The sequence below is a fragment of the Erpetoichthys calabaricus genome, chromosome 3 (genome assembly GCF_900747795.2).
Source record: "Erpetoichthys calabaricus chromosome 3, fErpCal1.3, whole genome shotgun sequence".
In the NCBI taxonomy this organism is placed as follows: Eukaryota; Metazoa; Chordata; class Cladistia; order Polypteriformes; family Polypteridae; genus Erpetoichthys; species Erpetoichthys calabaricus.
The window spans coordinates 71741906-71765998 of record NC_041396.2 but is presented as its reverse complement, the minus strand read 5'-3'; the positions used below and the strand labels follow the sequence as shown (position 1 = coordinate 71765998).

Here is a 24093-nt window from a genome sequence, read left to right as displayed (position 1 = left end):
TAAAGATGTTTAATGAGTGATTACATAATATGAACAGAAACCAATACAGATCAATGATTTTAGACAAATGCACAGGCCCTGCTCTGCTAGTTCATTGTCTTTCATTTTATCAATGTTATTTGACACAGTCTACTGTTAAATCATTTGGTTGTTACAGGTTTTAAGTAACACTTTAGCTTACGGTGCAGTTTTTAGTTACTTAATGCTATGTGATAACGCCTTAATAAAGGCTTCATTTGGTCTTAAAAAGACTTGTAAAACACCAGTGGAATTGCTATTTCTTTCTTTCTGCAATGTGTGTGGTTCATTTTTAATAAATAAATATTAGACTTCACTTTAGAATATTTGTCTTTGTAACTCTAGTTACAGACAGCTTACATGTTACCCACATGGCATCAAATTTTTTATTAATATTTTACACAGTCTTAATTTCATTCTTAATAGCTATAGACAAGATCACTTCTTTTTTCATCCTCCTTTTATTTAGGAAACAGTATATAATAACAAAACAACACAATCAAGCTAAGGAAAATAAAATAGCAAGTATAATCTATATATATAAAATTCTTTTCATGTTTGAAACGGAAATTACGTATGACCACATGATATGGAAATTACGTATGACCACAGAACATATTATAATACAGGAACTAATAACGCTGAGCCGTCTGCCGCCAGGCGCATTCTGACAGAGAAGTTTTATTTATTCGTCCACGTGACTGTTGCGGAAACTGCCACATTGTAACTTTTTTTTAAGTTGGCAGTACTTTATAGTAGAAGAGATGAGGAAAACAGCTTTGCGTCTAACTATTTTTCCAATTTGCCAGTGAGAGACGCTTTGGATTGTGAACTAACAAAAATATGTTATTCCAGGGTTTAGGAGAAATAGTGTCCACATGAATAAAAATCTAAGCTGTGTCTTGTTTTCCCTTTCTCAGAGTGAATGTTTCAGGGACAAGGTCACAAGGCTGCAGAAAGTAAATGTAGTTTATGCAAAGGCATCTCTCCTGTGCTTAGCTTCCAAAACACAGATAATGCTTAGCTCAACAGACATATTGTTTAACTTTACTGTTTTGATAAGGATGTTCTTTCTGTCTTATTAATCATGAGATGCTGAAGTATAAAAAACCCCTCCTGGCTTTTGATCAGGGTTCAATTGAGCTTTGCGGCAATAAGTTATACTCTTTTGAATCTCTACTTACTGCGACTCCGAATGAATAAATAAAGAGAATTGAGAAAAAATATTATCTGTCTGCTTTTCAGTGTGCCTTTTTCGTCCACACGTCTTTCTTCTTTTTAACTGCACCGAGCTGTAAACAATGTGAAGACGAGACCGCCTTCAGCGGCGAGGGGTCGTGAGAACAAAGTGGATGCAGGGAGGCACGGAATGTCGGGCTGCTCCGCCAGGTCGAGAGCTTCGCAGTTTCGGGCAGTGTCCTCTCTTCTCACACTGTTTGTGACACTTCAAGTACCCTGTCGACTCCTATGAGAGTGGAAATCTTTGCGAATGACTGTAATCGGCACCATTGAAGCAGGACTCTGTTTGTAAATTGCCCTGCACAACTACTTACTGTCCCTTGAGGTGAGCTCGGGTCACTAAAACCCCCGCAACATTCAAGGTTGCCTTTGTGATGAATTATTTTAAGAAGTAAATCACAGGCACGTAGTGCAAGGTTGTCAGGCAGAAATTTGGACGATCACATAGAAAATGTAATTTCTATACCACAGCGGTCGTGTAGCGCCTTTTACAAGGGATCTACTACCGAGAAATGATCCAAATACATTTTAGCTGCTGTTAGTACTACTTACCTGTTGTGTTATAGTACCTTTAAAATGTAGTTTACCTGAATCCACTCAATGTATCTTTACTTCTTAAATATTAATGTTTTATTGTTTAATAACTTACAGACTACATTTTATTTTTTTCCCTTCCACTCTGAGCGAAGCCACTGGGTAATCAGCTAGTAGTACTATAAGAAACTCAGCTCTCAAACCCCACCTGAGAAAGGGAGCTTTATGAATAGGGGGCTGTCCGAAATAGATCTTTGAATATGATAAAACAGTATAAAAAAATAATAAAGATTCAGCACTGGCCTGGCATGGTTTTGTTAAAATGATATTAATATGTTCTTGCTAATTTCTTATAAAATGCTGAATAGAAGTTCATGAAGAGAAAGAGAATATTGTTTTCCGACCGAGTTATAGAGAGTGAATTGGGATTATTCAAGTTAAGGAATGTAATTCTATGTGCAAGTAGTGTGGTATTGGACATTACAACTTATTTCTTTAGCACATGCTTATCCCATCTGGTATTACTCCAAATATTGCTATTAAGGTGTTAGAAGTGGTTTTAAACCCATGGCTTCCCAAGAAGTATACAAAAATCTTTACCCAAATTAGTTTAAGTGTAAGACATGTTTCTTAGTGATGTCTAGTCATGCCTTGATGACATCAATAAAAAGGTTGTGTCTCACCTTGGCTACATTTTATAGAATTGTATACAACACATATGTGATTGATTAAAGATTGTTAGTTAAAATTTGGAGTGTTGAATATGCTGAACTACAGTCTGTTTTTTGGCTGAGTTTGATTCCTTTTTTGACACTTTAAATGAGAGATCCCTTTCCCATCATTCCCTAGGATGATTAAGAAGTAAGTTACTTGTTTTTTTCTAGATACAGTCTAGAGATGCTGCCTAAGTCTTCATCCATACTAACCAGTATTACCTCAGTGATAGATATGGGTGAAAGATGAGATGAGTTTGGTAAACTGCTTTAAATGAAGTTGGAAAGGATTTTGACATTTCTGACCAACTATGAAAAAACCTAGTGTGTCACATCTTTCAGGTTTTTGGCAAATTGAGAAAATGATGTCGCCCCTATAATTGATGATCTCTAGATTTCATTTTTCCCGAGCTTCACTTACACAATTTTATTTTTTTTTCATGAATCAACAACACCTGCCATTTAAATCATGCAGTTAAAGCTTTTAAATCATGTGATCGTAATCTGACATTTTCATTGGTAGGTGGTCTTTCCTCATTGGTCAGTGGAGTTGCTAGGTTTTTGTCTTGCAGTATGTAAAATACTGTGTACATACTAGCTTCCTCCATCATGCTATGACTGAAATGAAGACATATTTGGCTATCACCGCTACCTTATAACATCAGGAAAGACCTAGTAACTCCCAAAACTAAAAAACTCAATTTTGAAAAAAATGTCAGTTACTAGGTTTTTACATTGCACGTCAGATTTAAAGATAAGTACTTTGATAAGGCATTTGCATTATTCGAGCTCCAAACTTAGGCTTTCACCATCACAGTCTTATTTCTATATATAAATTTAAAACTCCAGTAAAATCTTTACTTCTGAATGAATACTGTGGAAATGTGCAAAAGTGATCCATAACTGCCATATTATAGAGTAGTTAAAATGAAAATATATAAGGTTTTAAGTATTTTTTAATAAGGATAAATGGACCAAAGCATCAGAATAAAAGATACAAAACACTGTTCAGGTAACCTATGAATACCTGTATTCATGCACTAAAATAACTTCATTTTAGAATGGTCAGAAGAGGCAGAAGTGGGATGGAATATGTCTCTCATCAGTCTATACTGCAGTATGAAGACTGTGACTCCTGTGACAGGTGGCCGGGATGGCCCTTCTACACATGTCCCGGGGGAGCAATCATGGACTGCTCAATACATCCCCCGGGATGCTTGGTGGCAGCCTCCCTGGCTGAGGATGGTGTTTCAGTTTCCCGTAGAGCTCCATGGGAGATGGAGTTCTCCACAGCCCTGTTGAGATCTGGGGTGGCCGCCAGGTGGTGCTGCATGGGTCCCTGAGCCGACCTGGACAACTCTACAGCCCTGCCTGGAAGTGCAATCAGAAGCAGGTGATCAAGCACCTGGAGCACTTCCGGGTGGGTTATAAAAAGGGCCAGCAACCACCACTCACGGCCAGAATCGGGAGGAAGAGGATGAGGTTGCTTGGGAGGAGTGGTGGTTTGAAAAGAAAGGGTTGTATTTTGTGTTTGGAGTGCTTTTGGGACTGTGTATTGCCTGTGGGGTACACAGGGAAGACGTGCCCCACAGGTGAAGAAAAATAAAAGTCTTGTGTGTTTTTACACGTGCCTCTGAGTGAGTCTGTGCCGGGTCGGGCGCTATATACGGCCTTTATCACACTCCTTAATATTTATTAAGTCCAAATACATTTCTTGTATTGATAAGTTTTTAATAGTGATAAATCAGTACTTCCTAACCTGTATTGCGTAAAGAGATAAATAACCACTTTATCGATGTTTTGCAGGTTGTACTAAGGACAAATGCCTTGGTTAAGGATGTGTTTCTAAGCTGTAAATGACAAATAGATGCACTATTGACATAAGGTGTCATTCAACACTTGATGTCTCAAAATTTTGTTTAATGTCATTTTACCTTAACTATTTCCGTGATTAGTGTATGGCATCCTGGTCTTTTTAGAGGAAACGTGCTTTATTAGAATACTGATTATCCATTGTTTCTTACATGCAAAGAGAAGTCACATTATTTACCTAATGCTATGATTCTGAACAATGTGGCTGATTTCATTTTCTTGGTCTGTGTCACACAGGTCACGATTGGTGCATAATACAGCTGGGAGTGCCAGGAGTGATACGTGGCTTTGATGTTGACACTTCATTTTTTACAGGAAACTATGCTCCTCATATCTCTATTCAGGCTGTGTGCCTGCAGCAGGGTAAGTAAGACAGAGCAGCTTTATAAGCAACATACATTCAAGTCACAACAGGAATATCAAAACTAAATAAGACATGATTTGAACAGTGTTATGTTCGCATTGTCTGTGACCCATTTCATGTCCCCTAGATGTAATCAAAGAACTGCCTCTGAGAGGAGATAAAATGGGAACTGCTGCGTCAGAGGAGGAATACCAGTGCATCAAAAAGGTACCAGAGACCTCTCAATTTACCACCTTTACATTTTTTGCTTTCATGTGCAGTTGCTTTTCAGCAAGAATTTAAGCAAGCTTCACACACCACAGTTCAATACCCTGACATTACTTAATTTTACATGTGTTTTCATATTTTTGTAGTGAAATATTTGTCTGTATAAAGGAAATACTAAACAAGCATGTCCTTTTCAAGGAGGCTGTTTAGTTACTGATCCAATCATTTTACTACACTGCAATATTCCTAATATGCACAGTATCAAATAGCACTATTACAAAACATTTCAAGCATTATAATTCAAAATATGACATCATTGTGGCACAGTACGCATAGGTAACAATTCATACTGATTGTGCCAGAATAGACAGTCTTCTGCGTGGAGTTAGTATAGGTTTATGCCAACGAACCTCTGATTTTATCCCAATTGAGAAGTTCAAATGCATTTTTTCAAGCTACTGACATACCGTAGTACACATTGAAAGGAATAAAAGTAGACAGTGGAATAAATGCATTAGAACACTCTGTAGAATAAGGAAGCCATGATAAATTGAAGGCCTATACAGCCAGGCCATTATATTTAATTCATTATTTCCCTTTATCAAATGCAGAGTGCTGCGCTACGTAGTAATATAGTTGAAATAAACATTGTCTTTCAATAAAATTATATATGTGTGTATAGGGGACACTTAAATGGCCAGCCAAAGAACTCATGTCACAGCCATTCTATGATTTAGAATAAATAGAAAAAACTTGTTAAAACAAATATCGCAATTTTTCATTTTATAAGTATCTTTTCAAGGCCTCTGCAGTGCTCTCTGGCTCTATAGTAGGTATACAAAAAAAGGTCTATCAGTTCTTTAATTGGGCTGGAGCCCATCAAATACAATAAGTTCATTTGCATGTCTTTGTAGGGACTGAAATGATTTGTGGGCTTTTGGCCATCAATTTTAAAAGCATTTTTTAAGCCACGTGACTGGAAGTGACTGGGCAATCACTAGGTCTTCTAAAGTTCATCCTGGAATCTCTCCTTCTGTTTCTGGCTTTCACTCCTCTAACAACAAGGAGAATATATTCTGAGGCATCAAGATGTCCTCTGCCTTTTCTTTGGGATTCTCATATCCCCCCAGCCCTTACACCATGAGGTGGAGGAGCAAAGCGAGTAGATAGATAGTGTGACAATGCAGGTTATCTCCATGGTCCCAACATCCTTATGGGAGCCTTAAACCCAACACCGTCAGTAATGTCACCGAGATGAGCTGACAAATGAGGACAAATCTCACATGAAGCCAGGGGATATATCCAAAAATGCCAAAGTGCTTTTATGTAAAACAACAAACAGTTTCCAAAGTGCAGTGCATCAGGTTCAATAAATCCATAAAAACAAGTGTTCAGGGGGATAAAAATCAAATAAATACTTTAAAATACAAGGTTAAAAACGCAGTAGTTAAAATGTAGTCTCTCTCTCTCTCTCTCTTTTTCTCTTTTCTCCCCAGCTCACCCATTGCTCCCTCAGCCGGCGGAGACCCAACAGACACGAGCTCCTTCGGCCAGCCTCCATCTTGGCCTCCTTACGGACGTCACTGCCAGACCGTCCAAGGTCGGCTCTCCTCCCTTCATCTTTCGCGCTCCCGCAGTCACTCCTCAGATCCCTCGGGAGGACACCTGCCCTGCTCACCCCACTCACTCGAACTTTCAGTGGGGCGAACTAGCCCCTAGAGCGCCACCAACTTAACGCTCCTTTGCAGGGCCCCAGCTCGTTCGGCTTCCTATTTTCAGGTGGCCAGATCCTCCTTCTTAGACTGCCTTTCCCGTTCTTTAACCTCTTTCTGTTCCCTTCATCCTTCCATTTATCTATCCCTCCATCCTGGTGTCGACCCGTATATATATACACCCCTGAACGCCTCAATCACACACTGCAGGAAGCCAATGAGGCAATCGAGAATGGCCGCACCCACACGTGCAGGTGCGACTCACTCCAACTACCTCATTAACTCCCTACGGTCCTGTAATCGCGCCCACGAAGAACGGCACGGCTATACAGATTTAAAACCCGGCCTTTTTTATTGGAAGCCGTGGACCCGGTATTCCACAGAAAGATAGATAGATAGATAGATAGGAAAGGCGGCATTTAAGCTTTTTGAAGATCCTTATGGTGACATGATAATGTAAATCACTGAATATATCACAATTTCTGGATGAGTACATCAGCATTTGAAAATTTTGAGTACAGAGGTATATTCATCTGAGTCTTATGAACATACATAAAATATACTATATTACTTAATATATTACATTAATGTTGGACATCTTGGTCTGCACTGTGATCCATTGTACAGAATGGCTGATGTAGCTTTCTTCCAGAGTATATACATTATATAGTATAGAAATGCAAAAACATGACATAAAGGTTAGGGCTCCAAAGAACACCCTGATAATGCCAGGTTGAAAACAAAAAACAATGACAATATAGAATTGAAGAAACAACATCCTCTGTTATTATTCCTGGCTTCTCTGAGCTGAAAAATTACCATTTAGAGGTGGAGCTCCATCCTCTTCAAGAGCAGGTCCACACTTGAACACGGATTTCTGGCAAGGTGTAGATGTAAGTAGCATAGTGACCGGATGAGACAGGGCTAGCAGTGTCAGACCCAGAAGTGATGTCACTCATTTTCCAGTGCCTACTTCTCCATTCTAGGGGAAACAGAAACCTCTCTCTTATCGAGTGTTTCCCCAAAATAATACCTGTGAAACACTCCATAGGCTTGTGTGTATAACAATGCATAAATCTGAATATGTTGCATTGTGTTTTCTCATTGCTGTTTTCCCAATAATGTTTGTGTTTCAGTTGCATGTCTTGCAGCAGGGGGCTTATATGTTATAATGCAGTTTTTAAGAATAAATTGAACTGAACCAAATTACATTTCACTTAGGCAGCAACACCAGCTACTCAACAAATGAAAATGGCAAAGATAGACCTATTAGAGGATTATGTGAAATTTGATTGTTAAGTGTAACAAATCAAAGGTACTGTTAAATTTCAGAGAAACAGAAAAATGACAAGCTTGCAGTATTGCTTAATGTACACATCCAGGGCGCTTCGTTAGTTGACACTGTAGTTGTGACTCATTGCTGTCCTTTACCTTGAAAATTAAAATGTCAGTCACCTAAGCCTTAATTTTCTGTATCAACTTCAATCTAATGAGGGCCACGAGAAAATAAAAAACTATGCAAGTAATAACAGGAGCAGACCCAGGCCACATATTGAATGGGGTCGGCTTATCACAGGATATGCCGTTTCCCCTGTGCCTTTTTATATAATTACTGTTCAATCTTCTATTATCTGTCACTGCTTCATTCCAGTCAATTTTTCTTTCAAGTGAATTTTGTGTGTAAAGTGAAGTTACTTTACCCAAAACTGAAGGTTAATCCATTATAGTACACCATTTTATAAATGGAAATATATTTATTAACAACTAGAAGTAAGCAGTAGAACTAAGATAATATACTGTATGTGAATCATAGGACTCTTAAAACTACTTGTAATAGCACTGAATGGCAACAAAATTGTGGTGCCAGCTATCAAGTCATGTCAAGTGTATTAAAACTAATGGTGATGCAGTTAAAAGGATAGATAAACTTCAGCAAACTTTACCATCCTGAGAAAGTCATATTTTTAAGTGTATTTCATGCGATTTTTTAAATGTTTTGTTTAATTCTTTCATTATGATGATGATGTCATTGTGGTGGCATTTTAGATATTTTTTCACTTTCACCCCTGCTTTTGAGATATTTTGTTGTCACATATATTGGTACCATACAATATATGTAGTGTCACCATATTGTTTACAGTTTCTACATCCAATTCTAACCGCAGGACAACCAGCCTTGCAACGTGTGACTCTATTTAAGAAGTACGTCCCTCAGAGTCAGTATGCTAACTTTGCAAAAATTTCTAAAATCAGCTAGAGATAAATCTTCAATTGTTTTTGCTTTGGGCCTCTACTTCTTAATTTTTGCTTGACTTCCATTTTGATCTCTGAACTTTGAACTATATTGTTATGTAACAAGGTGAAAAGTGCAAAGTGCAAAGGGAAAAAAGACCAAAAACCAAGCAGGGGACAGTACCAGAAAAACTAATGATCATGCAACTAAACCCAATGTGAAACAAGAAACAAAGTCAGAAGAACACAGGCACAAGTCATTCTTAAGGAATAAATCAAAGCAACACTTGCTAAAGGTTTTGTTTTAGTACCCACCAACTTGGACAGTGATTTCTGTGTAATACCATCATATCTAATCACCCTGTGTGATTTCTGGTACACGCTCCCTGACAATGGAACATCGCATCATAGTAATGGTGCCACAAAATAGTAGCAAACACAAAAAAATGGTGTCACAAAAAGTTTCACTACCTAATGTCTAATAAAATAAAACACATAACTCGAATATTTAGAAAACACTCAGTATTACAATATGAATCACTGTAGATAAAAACTGGAGTCTAGAAAAAATTACAAAAATACTTAAAAAACAAATATTTATGTTTTGATGCTCAGTCTATTTTGGTCTTTTTTTGGCATCATTAAAATCCTACTTGCCTTTGTCCTATGAATTTGACTTCCCCTTTTATTTCTAGTTCATTTCCTGGTCTTTTTCTCTCAGAATCCCTCTCAGTGTTTACCAACAACGCCAAGGTGACCACTTCATTATTATGAGTCTTAAAGACACAAAAGAAACTATTTCTGAAGAGTGACACAAGGGGCATTTCAGAATTTAAAAAATAGACCATGAAGCTTAGTGCACTTCTGAAGTAGCCTGTGAGTAACATATTTGGGAGCAACAGTAACCAGACACCACTGAAGAGACTAAAAAGACAAGTGAGAGAGACAGATAGTAGAAATGTTGTCATTCAATATTTTGGGAGGCAACACATAATAAAGGGGAAAAGGAGGAAAGTTAGGGTTAAAGAACAAAAGCCTGCCACTCAGACAGCAAAGATAAGACGGGTAATAACACTCATTTAACTTACTGTATTTATTTAGTTATTGGCTTGTTGTAAAATTCTCTCCTTCCTGCATGTATATTCAAACCATATTTTGAATAAATTTAGATTTGGACTTACTAATGAAGTATGGAACAGTTACTACAGGACATTCTACTACACCATTATAATGGATTAACCTGACAGTGACAGTACCAGTTCTGGTTTACAATTGCTTTTGGCCCCAAGAGTAGGCTGTGAGTTATAAGGTCATAGAATATATTTGAGTACTGGAAGAGGATGGTCTTCAGTGGGCCTATTGCATTCCTGTTATATAATAGTGAAGTGAAGTAGGGTCTTACATTCAGGATCTTGCAGTACAAATGTCAGGACTTCTATACTGTGTAACGTAGTATACTTGAACGTTTAAATAATCAGTCAATAACAAAGAATACATTCAGGCAATGCATAATCTCTTTTTATGTATTCCTTTACTCACAGATGTGCTCTGAATCCTGGGTTGAGTTAGTACCATTTTCAAAAGTTAAACCAGGATATACTGACTCATGTCATAATTACTTTCCTGTGAGCTGTACACAGAGATGGACCCACATTAGACTTAACATTTACCCTGGTAAGTGCGTGGCATATGCTAAAACAGAATGGGACTGTGGCAATTTTAACCTTTGTCATTAAAGTTTTACTATGAATCAATTTTTATTTCAAGCAAATATGCTTAAAATGACTTAAAAGTAATAGTGCAGAATGTGACCAGCAGCATGACATCCAAACAGGGATTCGTTTCCTAGTAGTACCATTTTACTTTTTGTATTCATAACAAACTATATGCCTTTATTTTATTTAACACATTTCACATAGAGAGTTTAACTTTAAAAACACGTAAAACATGAGACATCAGACTTCTGTTTGTGAGATCCAAAACACTTGTGTTCCTCATTCGTTGCCTGGATGTGCATTCATTGGTTGTCAGCACTCATGCACACAGAGTCTGTTCCTATCACTAAAGACAAAATCAAACCTGCTTGTGGACTGACTGGAGTGAGTTGCTGGGTATTGTCAGACTACTCGACTGACCTTCATATGAGCCTGCTGACGACATCCTTCAATTCTGCAAGATTACGTAAATGAGGACTATAACTGAGAATTGCTCTAAAAGTCTTCTAATGTGACATGACCTTTGCCTGCAATTTGACACACAAGAAAACTGAATGACTGGTTTATAAATGATGGTAATCATGATAAGACAGCAGACAAAAAATACAACAAAGCAATCAGAGGCAGTCGGTCATTATCAATCTAATCTTCATATGTGTGTCTGTTTAAGGTTATTTGTATAATTTGCTCCCTTCCTGATCTCCACTTTTATTGAAAACAATATTATTTATCAAACATTAGACTTTTGTTGAAGATCTGAAGACAATCAATGTGAAAATGTTGCAATAATAAGGGCAATGATGAAGGAGCAAATACGTTTTTACAACACTGCATTTATGTTTTTAATTTTATCTAAGAAAAAAATCATAAATACCTGTTTTATTACAGTGTTTATAACACTTTTATTAAAGTAGTACTCTTAGTGATTAATATTAAAATTTTAATGTATGTGAAGAAACTGTTTAAACTTCTAACTTCTATTTCTATTGAGAAATAGTTTAGTTTCAGCCAATAAAAAATAGACAAACATTGCATATATAATTTTTGCTACAGTACCAGAACAATATACTTATATTTGAATTAAATTATGCTAATTTAAGAAGTACATAAAAGACAAGGCCAGATTTGTATGTTTGCAGGGCCTTCTGTAAAGTTATAAGTACTTTATAGAGTTTTTTAATTCAATTGAATCTTTTATTGAAATCGTCACTGTGTACAGCAGTGGTCTCAAACTCCAGTCCTGGAGGGCCGCAGTGGCTGCAGGTTTTCATTCTAACCCTTTTCTTAATTAGTGACCTGTTTTTACTAATTAACTTCTATTGAATTAATTTTAATTGACTTGCTCAAACCCCTCAATTGTTTCTTTTTCCTTAATCAGCAGTCAAACAATAATTAGATAAAAAATGATCCAAAACATGACTAGCAAACTGTGTCCATCATACAATATCTGAAAATAAAGAAAGGCAAAGGTCTCAGAAATGCTGATCTGCTCAGGTCCATAAAACATATTAATAGCTCTCTTAGAAAAGAGAAAATCAATAGTTTTGGAAATGTATGCTATTGCACAATGAGAGCAGCAACAAGCTATGAATTAAATTAAAGAACGGGTTTAATTAATAACAAGAATCAGCTTCTAATCAAGCAACTGGTTGTAGTGACATTGGTTGGAGTTTGAGACCCTGACTTAGTTGGTCTTAGTTGGCAGACTCGCTTCATATTTCATTTTTGTTTGGGTGCCATTTAAGGAAAGAAAGGAAGCAATTGAGAAGAATGATGAAGAAATTCAGGGGAACAAATCAAAACAAGTCAATTAAAATTAATTCAAAAGAAGTTAAGTAGCAGCAAAAACAGGTCACTAATTAAGAAAAGGGTTAGAATGAAAACCTGCAGCCTCTGCGGCCCTCCAGGACTGGAGTTTGAGACCACTGGTGTACAGGCTCTGAGGGTTCACATGCACGTCGAGCTATATCCTAAAACAGGGGTACTCAGTTACACTCACGAAGGTCCACAGTGTCTGAAAGCTTTCACTTTCCACAGGTGTCGAACTCCAGTCCTGGAGGGCCGCAGTGGCTGCAGGTTTTCATTCTAACCATCTTCTTCATTAGTGACCAGTTTTTTGCTGCTAATTAACTTCGTTTGCCTTAATTTTAATTAACTTGACTCAGCCTCTCTGTTGTTTTTTTTTCCTTAATTAGTAGCAAAACAATAATGACACACAAAACAAACTGCCCACACGACCAGCTATCCACAATATCTGAAAATAAAGAAAGGTGAAAGTCTCAGTAAGACAGATCTCTCAAATCACCAAAACATTTTCACATTTTTGTTGGAAAAAACAGAAAATCAACAATTTTGGAATGTCTGCTATGGCAGAATGAGAGCAGCAACAAGCCATGGAATTAAAGAACAAGTTTAATTAACAGCAAGAATCAGCTTCTCATTAAGAAACTGGTTGGAGTGAAATTGGTTTGAGTTTGAAGACCCAATTTAGCTTGTCATCTGTTGGCTCGTTTCACATCTCATTTCTGTTTGGCTGTCATTTAATGAAGAAATGAATCAAGTCAGAACACTGAATCCTTAAAAACAGGGCTATCAAAACAAAGGGCAAATGAGTTAATTAGCAGTGAAAACTGGTCACAGATTAGGAAAAGGGTTAGAATGAAAACCTGCAGCCACTGTGGCCCTCCAGGCCCGGAGTTCGACACCCCTGCACCAGCTTCTTAATTAGGATCGATTTATTTACTAATAAAGGAATATTTTTGGGCACATAGGTTTAGTTTGCTTGCTAATTTCAATTCAGAACCTTTAATTGCCTATCATAGTTTTATGCTGCTGAATTAATATATTAATTGTTTTTTGTTTTCTTAACCACCCAAAAGTTAGTAATGAGGTACAAATGACAAAGGAACCACCAGCTCTTCAGCTATTGTGTTTTCATTTAAGCTTGTGTACATCCATCATGAAATATCTGTGTTAATAAAATGTTTTGAAATAAAAGAGAGAAAAGGAAAGGAACAAAATATATCGATAACGTTCTCGGAAAACAAAAAACATACAATTTTTGTGTTTGAAGAATAAAAGCACTAACAAGTCATATAAATAGTTACCAACTTTCATTTTTGTTGAGGCTTGGCTTGTAATTATGAAGCTTGGAATGAAAACCTGCAGGCACTGTGGACCTCCAGGACCGTAGTTGAGTACCCCCGCCCTAAAAGGTCTTTTACATACCCAAAGAGTAACTAGCAAAGAACTATAAAGTTCCTTATTCATGGTTATTTAAAATGATTTTATATTGTGCACAAAGTTTATTGATCTGCAATGACAAATTCTAATTTTCTTCAGCAATAGTTTCAATTAAAAGAACAGGATATAATGTTAGGTCACCTTTATAATACTTACTTTCATGTTATAAAACACCATATTGATTCAGAGGACGATACATGTTTATTTGTGAAAGTTTCTTTTGTATGTATGAAAAAAAATTTTATTTACCTATATAATATACAAGGAACCTATTACACTGTGATATCCTGCCTTAACCTTAATGTGTGGTAGCCATTTAATATATCCCAGAGATGCATGTTTAGCATACTAAAATATAAATTGAATAAAGATCTTAAATATTTGTTAAGAAATAGGAGGTGCCTACTTAACATTGGTCTGTCTGAAAAAACAGTAACAAATACTATGCAAAGGAGATGGAGGATCCTGGTCCAGTATAGTGACTCCACGTAAAAGTGGGAAAAGTGTTAGAAGAAAAATATGTGACTTGAAATATGTGACTTGAAATAAATGCTTGAATTGATAACTTATTGGTGGAAGAATGAAATGCATGTAAGAAAACAAGTAAACAAAGTACAAGTTTTAGAGATAAGAGACGGCAAGCAGGCCTGAAATTACCACTCAATTAGAAAACAGGAGGTGCCTCTTAAGAAAGACATTGAAGTTGGAAAAATGGTTCATGGGAAAGATTGGAGTAAACAGACTAAAATATGCAAGATATTAAGAATTTCAAGAGTAAGAATATGTGAATTTTTTAAATGAGCATTAACAATAGACTGATATCAAATATTTACCATGGAATTTTAGAGGTAACAACAGAAAAGCTCAATGAAACAGACACATTGCCTGAGATGTGAGGAAGTGGATTTGGGAAACAAGGAAGCACTTCTTTACACAAAGAGTTGTGGGACTCTGGAACAAATTGGAAGCCATGAAATAGGGCAAAGTTAAAGCATTAGTCCTGTTGATTTATCTAGTCCTTTGCAGGGTTCATAAAGCGTTTTCCCTGAACTCTGAAATCGACTGAATTAAACAGAAAAGTGCACATGACAAATGGAAAGGGGCTCAGTCAGTCTAGTTCAGACATTTGTAATGAAAAGTATGAAATAAACATTGGTATTATCTATGGAAAAATGTTGATTGTGTACAATAAGAATATCAGAATGATATTGATTATTAAAACAGAAGATTAATTAATTAATTAATTACACAAATTATGAATTATTTCATAACACAAACCTAACTAAACCAAGACAAAAAGTCAAAATCTACCACCTTGGCTGGTTGTTTTACTTAAGTAACTATTCTAACTTAAGAACACTTAGCATAAATCGCAGGTCAGCTAATATAAATTGATTACTTTTTTCCAGATGGTGGAATTGCACGTTTAAAGGTGTATGGTATTGGACAGAGAGACTGGTCTGAAGTGACTCCCACCCAGAAGGTAGATTTGGTAGCTCTCATAAATGGAGGTGTTTGCATTGGCTTCAGCGATGCTCACTTTGGGCATCCTCGTAATATGATAGGTAAATGAGTGGTTGTGATTTTATTATAAATTTGATTCTTTCTTTCTTTCTTTATTTGCAGTTTACATTTTATTAATTGTACTGAAAACACTTTATGATAAATGATTTTGTTACCTTAAGTCGAAGGGAAACTGTCAATTCCTCAAATGCAGAAATCTTTTTAGTTAACTTGAATGGTTTAAGAAATGTTTATTTCTTTAAATATTGCTGCTGAACTATTTTGATTTCAGAGATATGCTTAGAACTTATGTATATGAATATACGAGGGGGTACCCAAAAATAACTGGAATCGGTACGTGGCACGCAATCTAGATTTAGCTATGACTTTTGCCACTGGGTGTAGCATACTTAGAGTATTCTGCCAAGTGGCATTGCTCTGTATTGTTCATACACTATTCCGTGTTGGTTTTTCTTAGTGCTTATTAAACGTGTTCTGCGATTTTTGTGATAGATGATCATAAAGAAGAGAGAGTCTGCATTAAATGTTGTTTTCTCTTAGAGAAAACAGCTGTTGAAAATGTAGTGATGCTTGAAACTGCTTTTAAAGAGGAAGCTCTTCGTAAAACGCAGGTCTACGAGTGGTGTTCGCATTTCAAACAAGGGGATATGTCACTTGAAGAACAATCAAGATCTGGCCAACATTCCACAATTAGGAATGATGAAAATTTTGAAAAAGTTTATAATGCAATTTAAGAAGATCGTCGTTGGACTATTGAAGAGATTTCTGAATTGACTTGTGTGACTTGGTGTTCTTGCCACCTTACTTAGTCACCTGATTTTGCTCCCTGTGACTTTTTCTTCTTCTCAAATATGAAAAAAGAACTCATAGGAAAGCGTTTTTGTACCGTGTAATCGCTGCAGGCAATGGACAACGTTCCTCTACAGCAATTCCAAAAATGCTTCCATCAGTGGGAAAACCAATGGGACAAGTGTATTCATTCACATAGAGATTATTTTGAAGGAGACTAAAGTTTCAGTACGTAAAGATTATTAAAAAAATTTTTTCAATTCCTGTTATTTGTGGGTACCCCCTTGTATATTGTATATGTAAATAAAAACAGAAAAAATTACATCAGGAATGTTATGTGACCAAAAAATGAGTGTAAGATTAAAGTATATAAAAAGGTGGTCAGAACAGCATTGTTGTATGGATCAGATTGCAGTTAAAAAGGTGCATGAAGCAAAACTGGATGAGATGGGTGTGTGAAGTAGCAAATCTTGATAAAATTAGGAAAGAAAGGATCAGAGGTACAGATTAAGTTGTTAAAATCTCAAAGAAAATACAGGATATTTTATTTTATTATAGAATCAACTCTTGGCAGCAATCAGCAGGGTGGCCGTGTGGTGCATGCATACGGGCGCCGTTCTCATCCCTACCACCTTCGCCCTCACTTCCTCTACCTCTTCATATCTTAAGTCTTCAATCTGCCTCAAGAATGATTTAAGTGCCAGCTTAAGTGAAAAATTAAAGAAAACGTAAACGTAAAGTAATTGCAACACAAACACTGACTTAATCAGTTTTAATGTGAAAAGATGTAGACGAAAGAAGAGAAGAAGCGGGCCGCTAGGGTGGAGAAAAGAAGAGCTGCTCAGGAAGCAGCAAGCGCATCAACCTCTGAGCAAACAAATGCTAAACATACAGAGAAAGAGTAGGAAAACTATGAATGCTCAAGTCAAGTGTGCCATTACTGGGATATGTATATTCCCAGTATTCTAGTAATACTTTACACATTTCTGGAATACAGTAAGGAGAAGAAAAAGTGCATTTTATTTAAGAAGGTAAATTTATATGCATTGAAAAAAGGCAGACTTTAATAAGGTAAATGATTAAATACATTTCTCAAATTATTCTTAATTAACAATTGCAAACGTTATTTGTGTTTTATAACACATTAATGAAGAGTGATACCCTGGAATCTAATTAATATTAATGATCCATAATGACCAAATTAAAAATGTTTAACTACTATTTGTTTCATCATTAAAGGAGCAGGAACAGCCATCAATATGGGGGATGGATGGGAGACTGCAAGGAGACTGGATCGTCCTTCTGTTTTAACAGTAATGAGAATTTTTACAAATATTTCCATGCAAAATAACTTTTTATTTATACAGTTCTGTAATGAATGCTTTGATTTTTATGGTTTGGAACCACAAATACGCCTACACAATACAATAGAAACATGGAAACTGTGATGCTTTTCTTAACAGATCCTGGTTTTTGTAATAATTAGCATTTCAATTAAAGACTAATTTTCTCTTAAGACATCTATGCAAGTTTCAGTTTACTGCACAAGTATATATTATTTCTTTTAATGCTCTTGTTAAAGTAGCTTTTGTTTGTCCCTTTTGTTTAAACGCTGTTAAATACAAATTCTAGTACATGGACACAAAATGGCATAGCATAAGCAATATTGTTGTGATCCATGTCTTATTACATTTGTTTTGTCTTTAAGAATGTCTAATATTTTGTTCTATTGGTGGTTACTTCTTCAGGATGCTTTCTTGTTGTTTGCAGGTCCAGTTGTTTTGTATTTTGGCATGGAGGCAGCCTTGTTATTGATGGTCACAAAGACCAAAATCAGAGTATTTTAGAGTTAAGAATTTTGGAGAACATTTTGTGGTTTAAGTGGTCAGTTTTAGCAAGTTATCTACCTGTTAAATGTGCTTTCTTTGCCTGTTCCTTTATAAAAGAGTTTCCATTTCTTATCGATTTCATTGTTCTTGATTGATTCTTTTCCATACATCACAAAAGGTACGGTATGTTCTGTTTCCTGTGTCTTCTTACACAATTCTAACAATTGCAGTTCCTATGATTCTGTTACACTAAAGTTAATTGAAGACACCATCTTGGCATGGCATCTGTCCAACTTTGTCGGATAACTGAAGAATTGACTGTAATCCTATACACAATATAGGAAATGGTCAAGCAATGTATTGAAACCACCTCTTTAAGTAATCGCCACTAGTAATGTACTGCATTACAGATCCCTCAAACCAAAGTCCACTTGTCATTTGAATAGTTTCTGCACAAAAGAGTCTTCAATTTCAGTCAAAAACTCCCCTTTAGCTCTATCTCCAGCTTTCATATTATGAACTAAGTAAGGTTGTGCATTATATGGTACCACCCCAGCTGTGACACTGATAACATATTGTATGTTTATTTGATAATTCAGTATAATTCTGATTTTTGTTTTTTCTTATGTGCAGTTTTAGAACTTGTACAGAATGATGATACAGTACTTAGTACTGCTGTCTGAAGGTTCTGGAGTTCTGGGTTTGAATCCAGGCCTGTGCTCTGTCTGCGTGGAAGTTAAACTATAACATTAGAACAATTTTCACAAGAACTTGTCTTTTACCCCAACAAGTCTGCCAATCCTATAGACCTTATTACTCCAAAACAAAACTGAGTTGAGTTTTGAATGTCCTACACTCTACCACACTGTGTGAAAAAGAACTTTCTAACATTTGTGCAAATTTGTTTTTGTCTGTGTCCATGTGTTCTTGCTGAAAAATATGCGTTCTAAAGTGGCAGCTAGGATCCACTGTACTCATTCTTTTCATAATTTTAAACACTGAAGTCATGTCAACATTTAATTTCCATCTGCTGAAGTTTCAGCTCCTCTTTCCTCATAACTCATACTTCACAGACCTCAGATCAGCCTAAGCAATTCTCTTTGGCTTTTTTCTAGTGTTGTTGTGTCTTTTTTTGCAAAGTGGAGAGAAAGCTTCACAAATGTGTTGTATAGCTTTAGTATAACCTCCCTTGAGTTGTGGTATTAGACTTTCTTTTTTTTTTTTTTTTTTTTTTTTTTTATATTTTTATTTTATTAATTTTCATTGTAATCATTCCATACAAACAGATCCATTTATAACCCAACAAATTTGAAAACAAATCAAACCCCATCCCTGAGAAGGAGAGCTTAGCTAAAGGAAAATTTCTTTAAGCTTTTTAATAAGGCAACATTAGACAAAAGAAGGGGAGAAGTAAATATCTATATAAATAAGAGATGGAGAAGGGAGTTAAAGTGGTATTAGACTTTCTAATGGCTTCTGTACATATTTTGCTGATGTTCTGTCCTATGCTTGAATTTTTCCAACATCCAAACATATGCAGATTATGCTAATTGTAAAGTCTACTTTAGCCCCATGTGAATAAATGAATATGGAGTTACTGGATTTCTTTTAATGAAGTGGTTTTGCATCTACTTTGTGCCCCGCACTGCTGGGAAAGGCTTCAGCTCCTTCCGATTATGGAGTGGGATGGTGGTTTGGAAAACAAGTGGAAGAATTATGGGTGTTCTTCTTTTCCAGTGTCATCTGTTTTAAAGTACGGAAAGAAAGAATCATTGAAAGTGAGGCACTTTGATATTTTTTTCAGGTTTATATGCAATAAACGTCCAGTTATGCACAGTAAAGATTTACATATTTATCTAATTAGACTCTGGCAGTAATTGCAATAAAGCAATGCAATATTATACTGAGGTTTAATATTCAACAAATGAGATGACCTGTTACAATATCAATATCTGGAGAGCTTTTGCCTTTAGCTTTGTTCTGATAAAAGTTGGAAAGCATCAAATCAGGCAGTTGACTCTTAGTAAATGTTTTATACAGTACACTACATGATTTTATGTTTCTTTGTTTTACAGGTTGATGAAAATGGAATATTACAGGTGCCTGGAAGTGAATGGGCTGTTTTTAAACTGGGACACATTGGTGTGATAACTGAGATTCAGATAGACACCACACACTTTAAAGGTACTGCCCTTGATTTTGAGCAAAACAAAACAGAAAAGAGAAGGTTAAAAGGAGCTTTGAATGGTTTCTGTGCATAAAGCCTGGTGCTTGCCATCTTGCACCTTGTAGCTGAGTGATCCGAGTAGTCCAGCTAAGGCTGGGGCTTAGGTGTGAAGCTATCCAGGTATGGTTAGAATTGATTCAGGCATACTAGACATTGGGAGTTTAAACTGGCTCTTTTGATAAGAATGATACTATATAAATATAAGGTATCATTATTATATTATGAAAAATAAGAAGATGAACATAGCTTCTCTAGCTAGAAAGGGGACAGAGCTCATGTAGCAAGTTGAAAGATCCTGGAAACGTGTAGCCATACTCATATTTGCTCATAACCTCTCCTCAGTCTAAGGTGGTCTCCTATTCATGAATTTTCCCACAGGAGAGGCCCCAGACAGCTGAGACCCATGGATAAGTGCTTAACAGCTGGAATTTGAACACATGAAGGAAAGGTTGTCTCAGTATGACTTAAAGGTGCAGAGAAAAAACTTGCGTATAGTTTTCTGACAGTTCTTCACAGTATCCAACCTGAGGTTCTGTGATTGGTGCTAGGAAGAACATAATCTGCTGTTTCTGTAGCCCCAATGGAAGCCTTATACACTCAAGTAAGAAATAGCAGACAAACTTGGAGTGTGACTCGGAGGAATGGCCTGCTTGACCTAAATCTGGGTGATGAGTTGTTAAATTCCTGTGTTCAAAACCAATGTTATTTTTAAATATGCCTGGTACTAGACCAAGTATTAATGATTCATTTTGTATTTGTGTCATCTGATCTGAGGTTGTTAGTTCTGGTAAAGATAGACACTAAACATTAATTGACCACTGCTTTGTAGGCAGCTGGATCTAACTGATGGACTGATTTGCTCCTGTACAGACATGGAAGAATCTAACTAGCTAAATGATATCATGGCATGTGTTTGGTTCTCATCTCCAAAAGAGATAGTGTGGCATCCTAGGAGTGGTCAGAGGAATTGGCTGTATTCGAAACCACAGTAATTTAGGCAAATTCAAGGATATGTAGCCAATAGGTGGTCATGGCTTGTCATGGTGGTGGCTCTAGGCCCTGCTGGTGTATATCAGAAAATGTCAAGTTGAAGATTGGGGCCATTAATGCATTGTGAACAGATTCTGGATTCGACTGAGATATACGAACAAGCCAAGGAGGTAGCCATATGTTAGAAGGCAGTACTTGTCAAAGCAGAGCTTTTAAGACTTGATGTTATTTTGGAAATATTATGTGGATAGGACTGGTGAGCTTTGTTGGGCTGAATGGCTTGTTCTCTTTTAAATTGTTCCAATGTTATAATGTATTAGAGAAGAATTTGGTAACGCTATGGAGAATAACTTTTGGGTGTCATAAAAGAGATTCTTTCATACTATTTAACAAGACCAGAAGAACTCAAACAAAGCCCATACAAACTCAGGGAAATGTGAAAATTCTGCAGACAGCTACGGGAACCTGGATTTGATTCCATTCTCTTACTACACTGAGACACCAACACTGCAGTAAGCAATTTATCATCATTGTATTACATGTTGAGAGAAATGGACAATAGGATATTGGCTCAGTAAATTTAGGTATAGGAGATTAAGAAAACAAGCCCTACATTTGTGGGAATCTGTAACAGTTTGTCTGAGTCACAAAATTCAAATGGGGTTCCTGTATCTAGATAAGCTACCTAAAAAGAGCTATTTCAACTGAATGGTTCTATTCAATTAGGGTGCTCACAAAAAGGCGAGCTTCAAAAGGGCGACCTCAATTGGGTGCAGCGAATAAAGGCGCGCGTAAATAAAGGCGAGCTTCAAAAGGGCGACCTCAATTGGGCGCAGCGAATAAAGGCAAACGCAACAAAATTATTATAGAAAATTTATTAGATAAAGGCAATGATTGAACGTATAAAAAGGCGAAAGCAAGAATATTAAAACATTCGCTCAATTGAGGTTGCCCTTTTGAAGCTCGCCTTTTTGTGCGCGCCCTTATTGAAGGATACCCAACTGAACAGTGTGCTTTAATTTGTAAACACCTTAAGCTCTTACATTCGAGATTCCAAGGACAAAAAGGATGTTAGGGCATTGTATGCAATAATTTTGTATTTTACTTCATTATTTTATCTTTAAATGCCCCATGCCTACTGGCTCTTTCTACATTATGCCATACTAAATCAACCTTTCTTACCAGGAATATCTATTTTAGGTAACTTCCCAGACTCCTGTAAAATTGATGCTTGCTCAATGACATCAGAGGAAGAAATGACTACAAAGTGGGAAAGTGATGTTGTGACCGATTGGAAACCTCTGCTAGTAACACAAAAGGTACAGTAGAGTTGAGTAAGATGGAGCATTTCAACTTCAGTTGGGACCAGATTTGATTAATCTGAAATATATGGTCTGTTTAAAATCAACCTCCAACACACCAGGTTATATGTACTGAATATACAATATATACATTTATAATTTCGATGATTTCCTGGATTTTATGACATAAACATCAAGAAAATTTCAAACTACCAGATGGCCAAATTCACTTTCTTAGTTTGAGGCTGTGTAAACAACTTCGTTTCCTTGTAGCCTGAAGGATTTTCATGATTTGAAAAGACTGCTTGTGCTGCAGACACAGAACCTGTCAATGCAGACATCTGTTCTGTAAAGAACGCTATCTTTTCCCTCACCTGCATTAATGCAAAAACAGTATTTTTCCAGCTTTCTAGCTAGCATTATGAATATGTGAAACTTAATCCCTTAATTACCTTGCAGTGTAATTTCAGATATTTACCTTTTTACGTTGAAGACGTAAAAGTATGAATTCACACATGCTGCTTGCACCCTTTAATAGTAGAAAACAAATGCTCAGAAGTCATCTCTGGTGTCCATGACCCATAAAGTCTGCTTATTTTTGTATTACAAAGAAGCTCTTAATCACTAAATAAGAAGCCAAATTTAGTTATAAATCGGCTAGAATTTCTTTCTCTGATGGAAGACTTTGTTTCTGTTATCATCAGATTCCCTAGAGAGGATAGTGATAGAGAGGATATGATACCACGAAGGCAGTGAAAAGCAGAATCTAGCAGCAGTTTGCTTTTATACATGCCGCCACGCTGTCTCAATTGCTGGCACAAAGTAGTGTTATCGGAGGTGAGAATGTACTTCTCACATAAGCTTCCTGTGGAAAAAAGCAATTAAAATTTCATTTTTTTTTTGCTTTAAATATATTGAGACAGATGCTCTGTACCATCTCTGCTTACATTATGCACCATATGAGATGATCCTACTGTGTTTCTCATAATCAAATTACCTCATGCATATTGTGTGACCTTTTTTTCTTGCAGCTGAAACCACATCATCAGCACTTTTTCACAGGAAGCTCAATACAGCTGACTGAAGCTGTTACTCATGTGAAAATCACCATGGCACCAGACGGTGGCATTAGCAGGATGCGGCTCTGGGGATATCTGCGCTCCTCACCTTCTAAATAATTCCATTCTGCAGTCAGAATATCTGATAAATTAATAATGCTTTTATTTTTATCTCTACTATTCATTAATTCCATTGAGGTATGATGTTGATATTATATGTTAAATACAATATGCTTAATGGTTTTTAACATCCTGTTTATGGTAAGGACATAGCATTTGGCCAAATAAATGGTTTAATATTTGTAATGCAATTGTAATGCTCTTGACATTCTTTCAAGAAGAAAAATAATTCTAAGTTAAACCATTCTATCATTATTTTCTGTTATGTATACATACACACACACACACACACACACACACACACACACACACACACACACATATATATATATATATACATATATATATATATACTGTGTATATAAATATAAATGATATATTATTTTTGGTGATTAATTTTCACACT

At 36.3% G+C, this 24093-nt stretch overlaps 1 protein-coding gene across 1 annotated transcript in view; it reads left to right on the top strand.

The window, feature by feature from the left end:
* Positions 1-23878, top strand: part of allc (allantoicase) — a 65326-nt gene extending 41448 nt beyond the window's left edge. Inside the window, exons 4-11 of the mRNA XM_028796908.2 lie at positions 4614-4739; positions 4868-4947; positions 10433-10565; positions 15259-15414; positions 17402-17475; positions 20067-20175; positions 22409-22527; positions 23541-23878. Of these exons, the coding sequence (XP_028652741.1) occupies positions 4614-4739; positions 4868-4947; positions 10433-10565; positions 15259-15414; positions 17402-17475; positions 20067-20175; positions 22409-22527; positions 23541-23687 (944 nt within the window). The 3' untranslated portion in view covers positions 23688-23878. The remainder of the gene's footprint in view (positions 1-4613; positions 4740-4867; positions 4948-10432; positions 10566-15258; positions 15415-17401; positions 17476-20066; positions 20176-22408; positions 22528-23540) is intronic.
* The last annotated feature ends 215 nt before the right edge of the window (positions 23879-24093 follow it).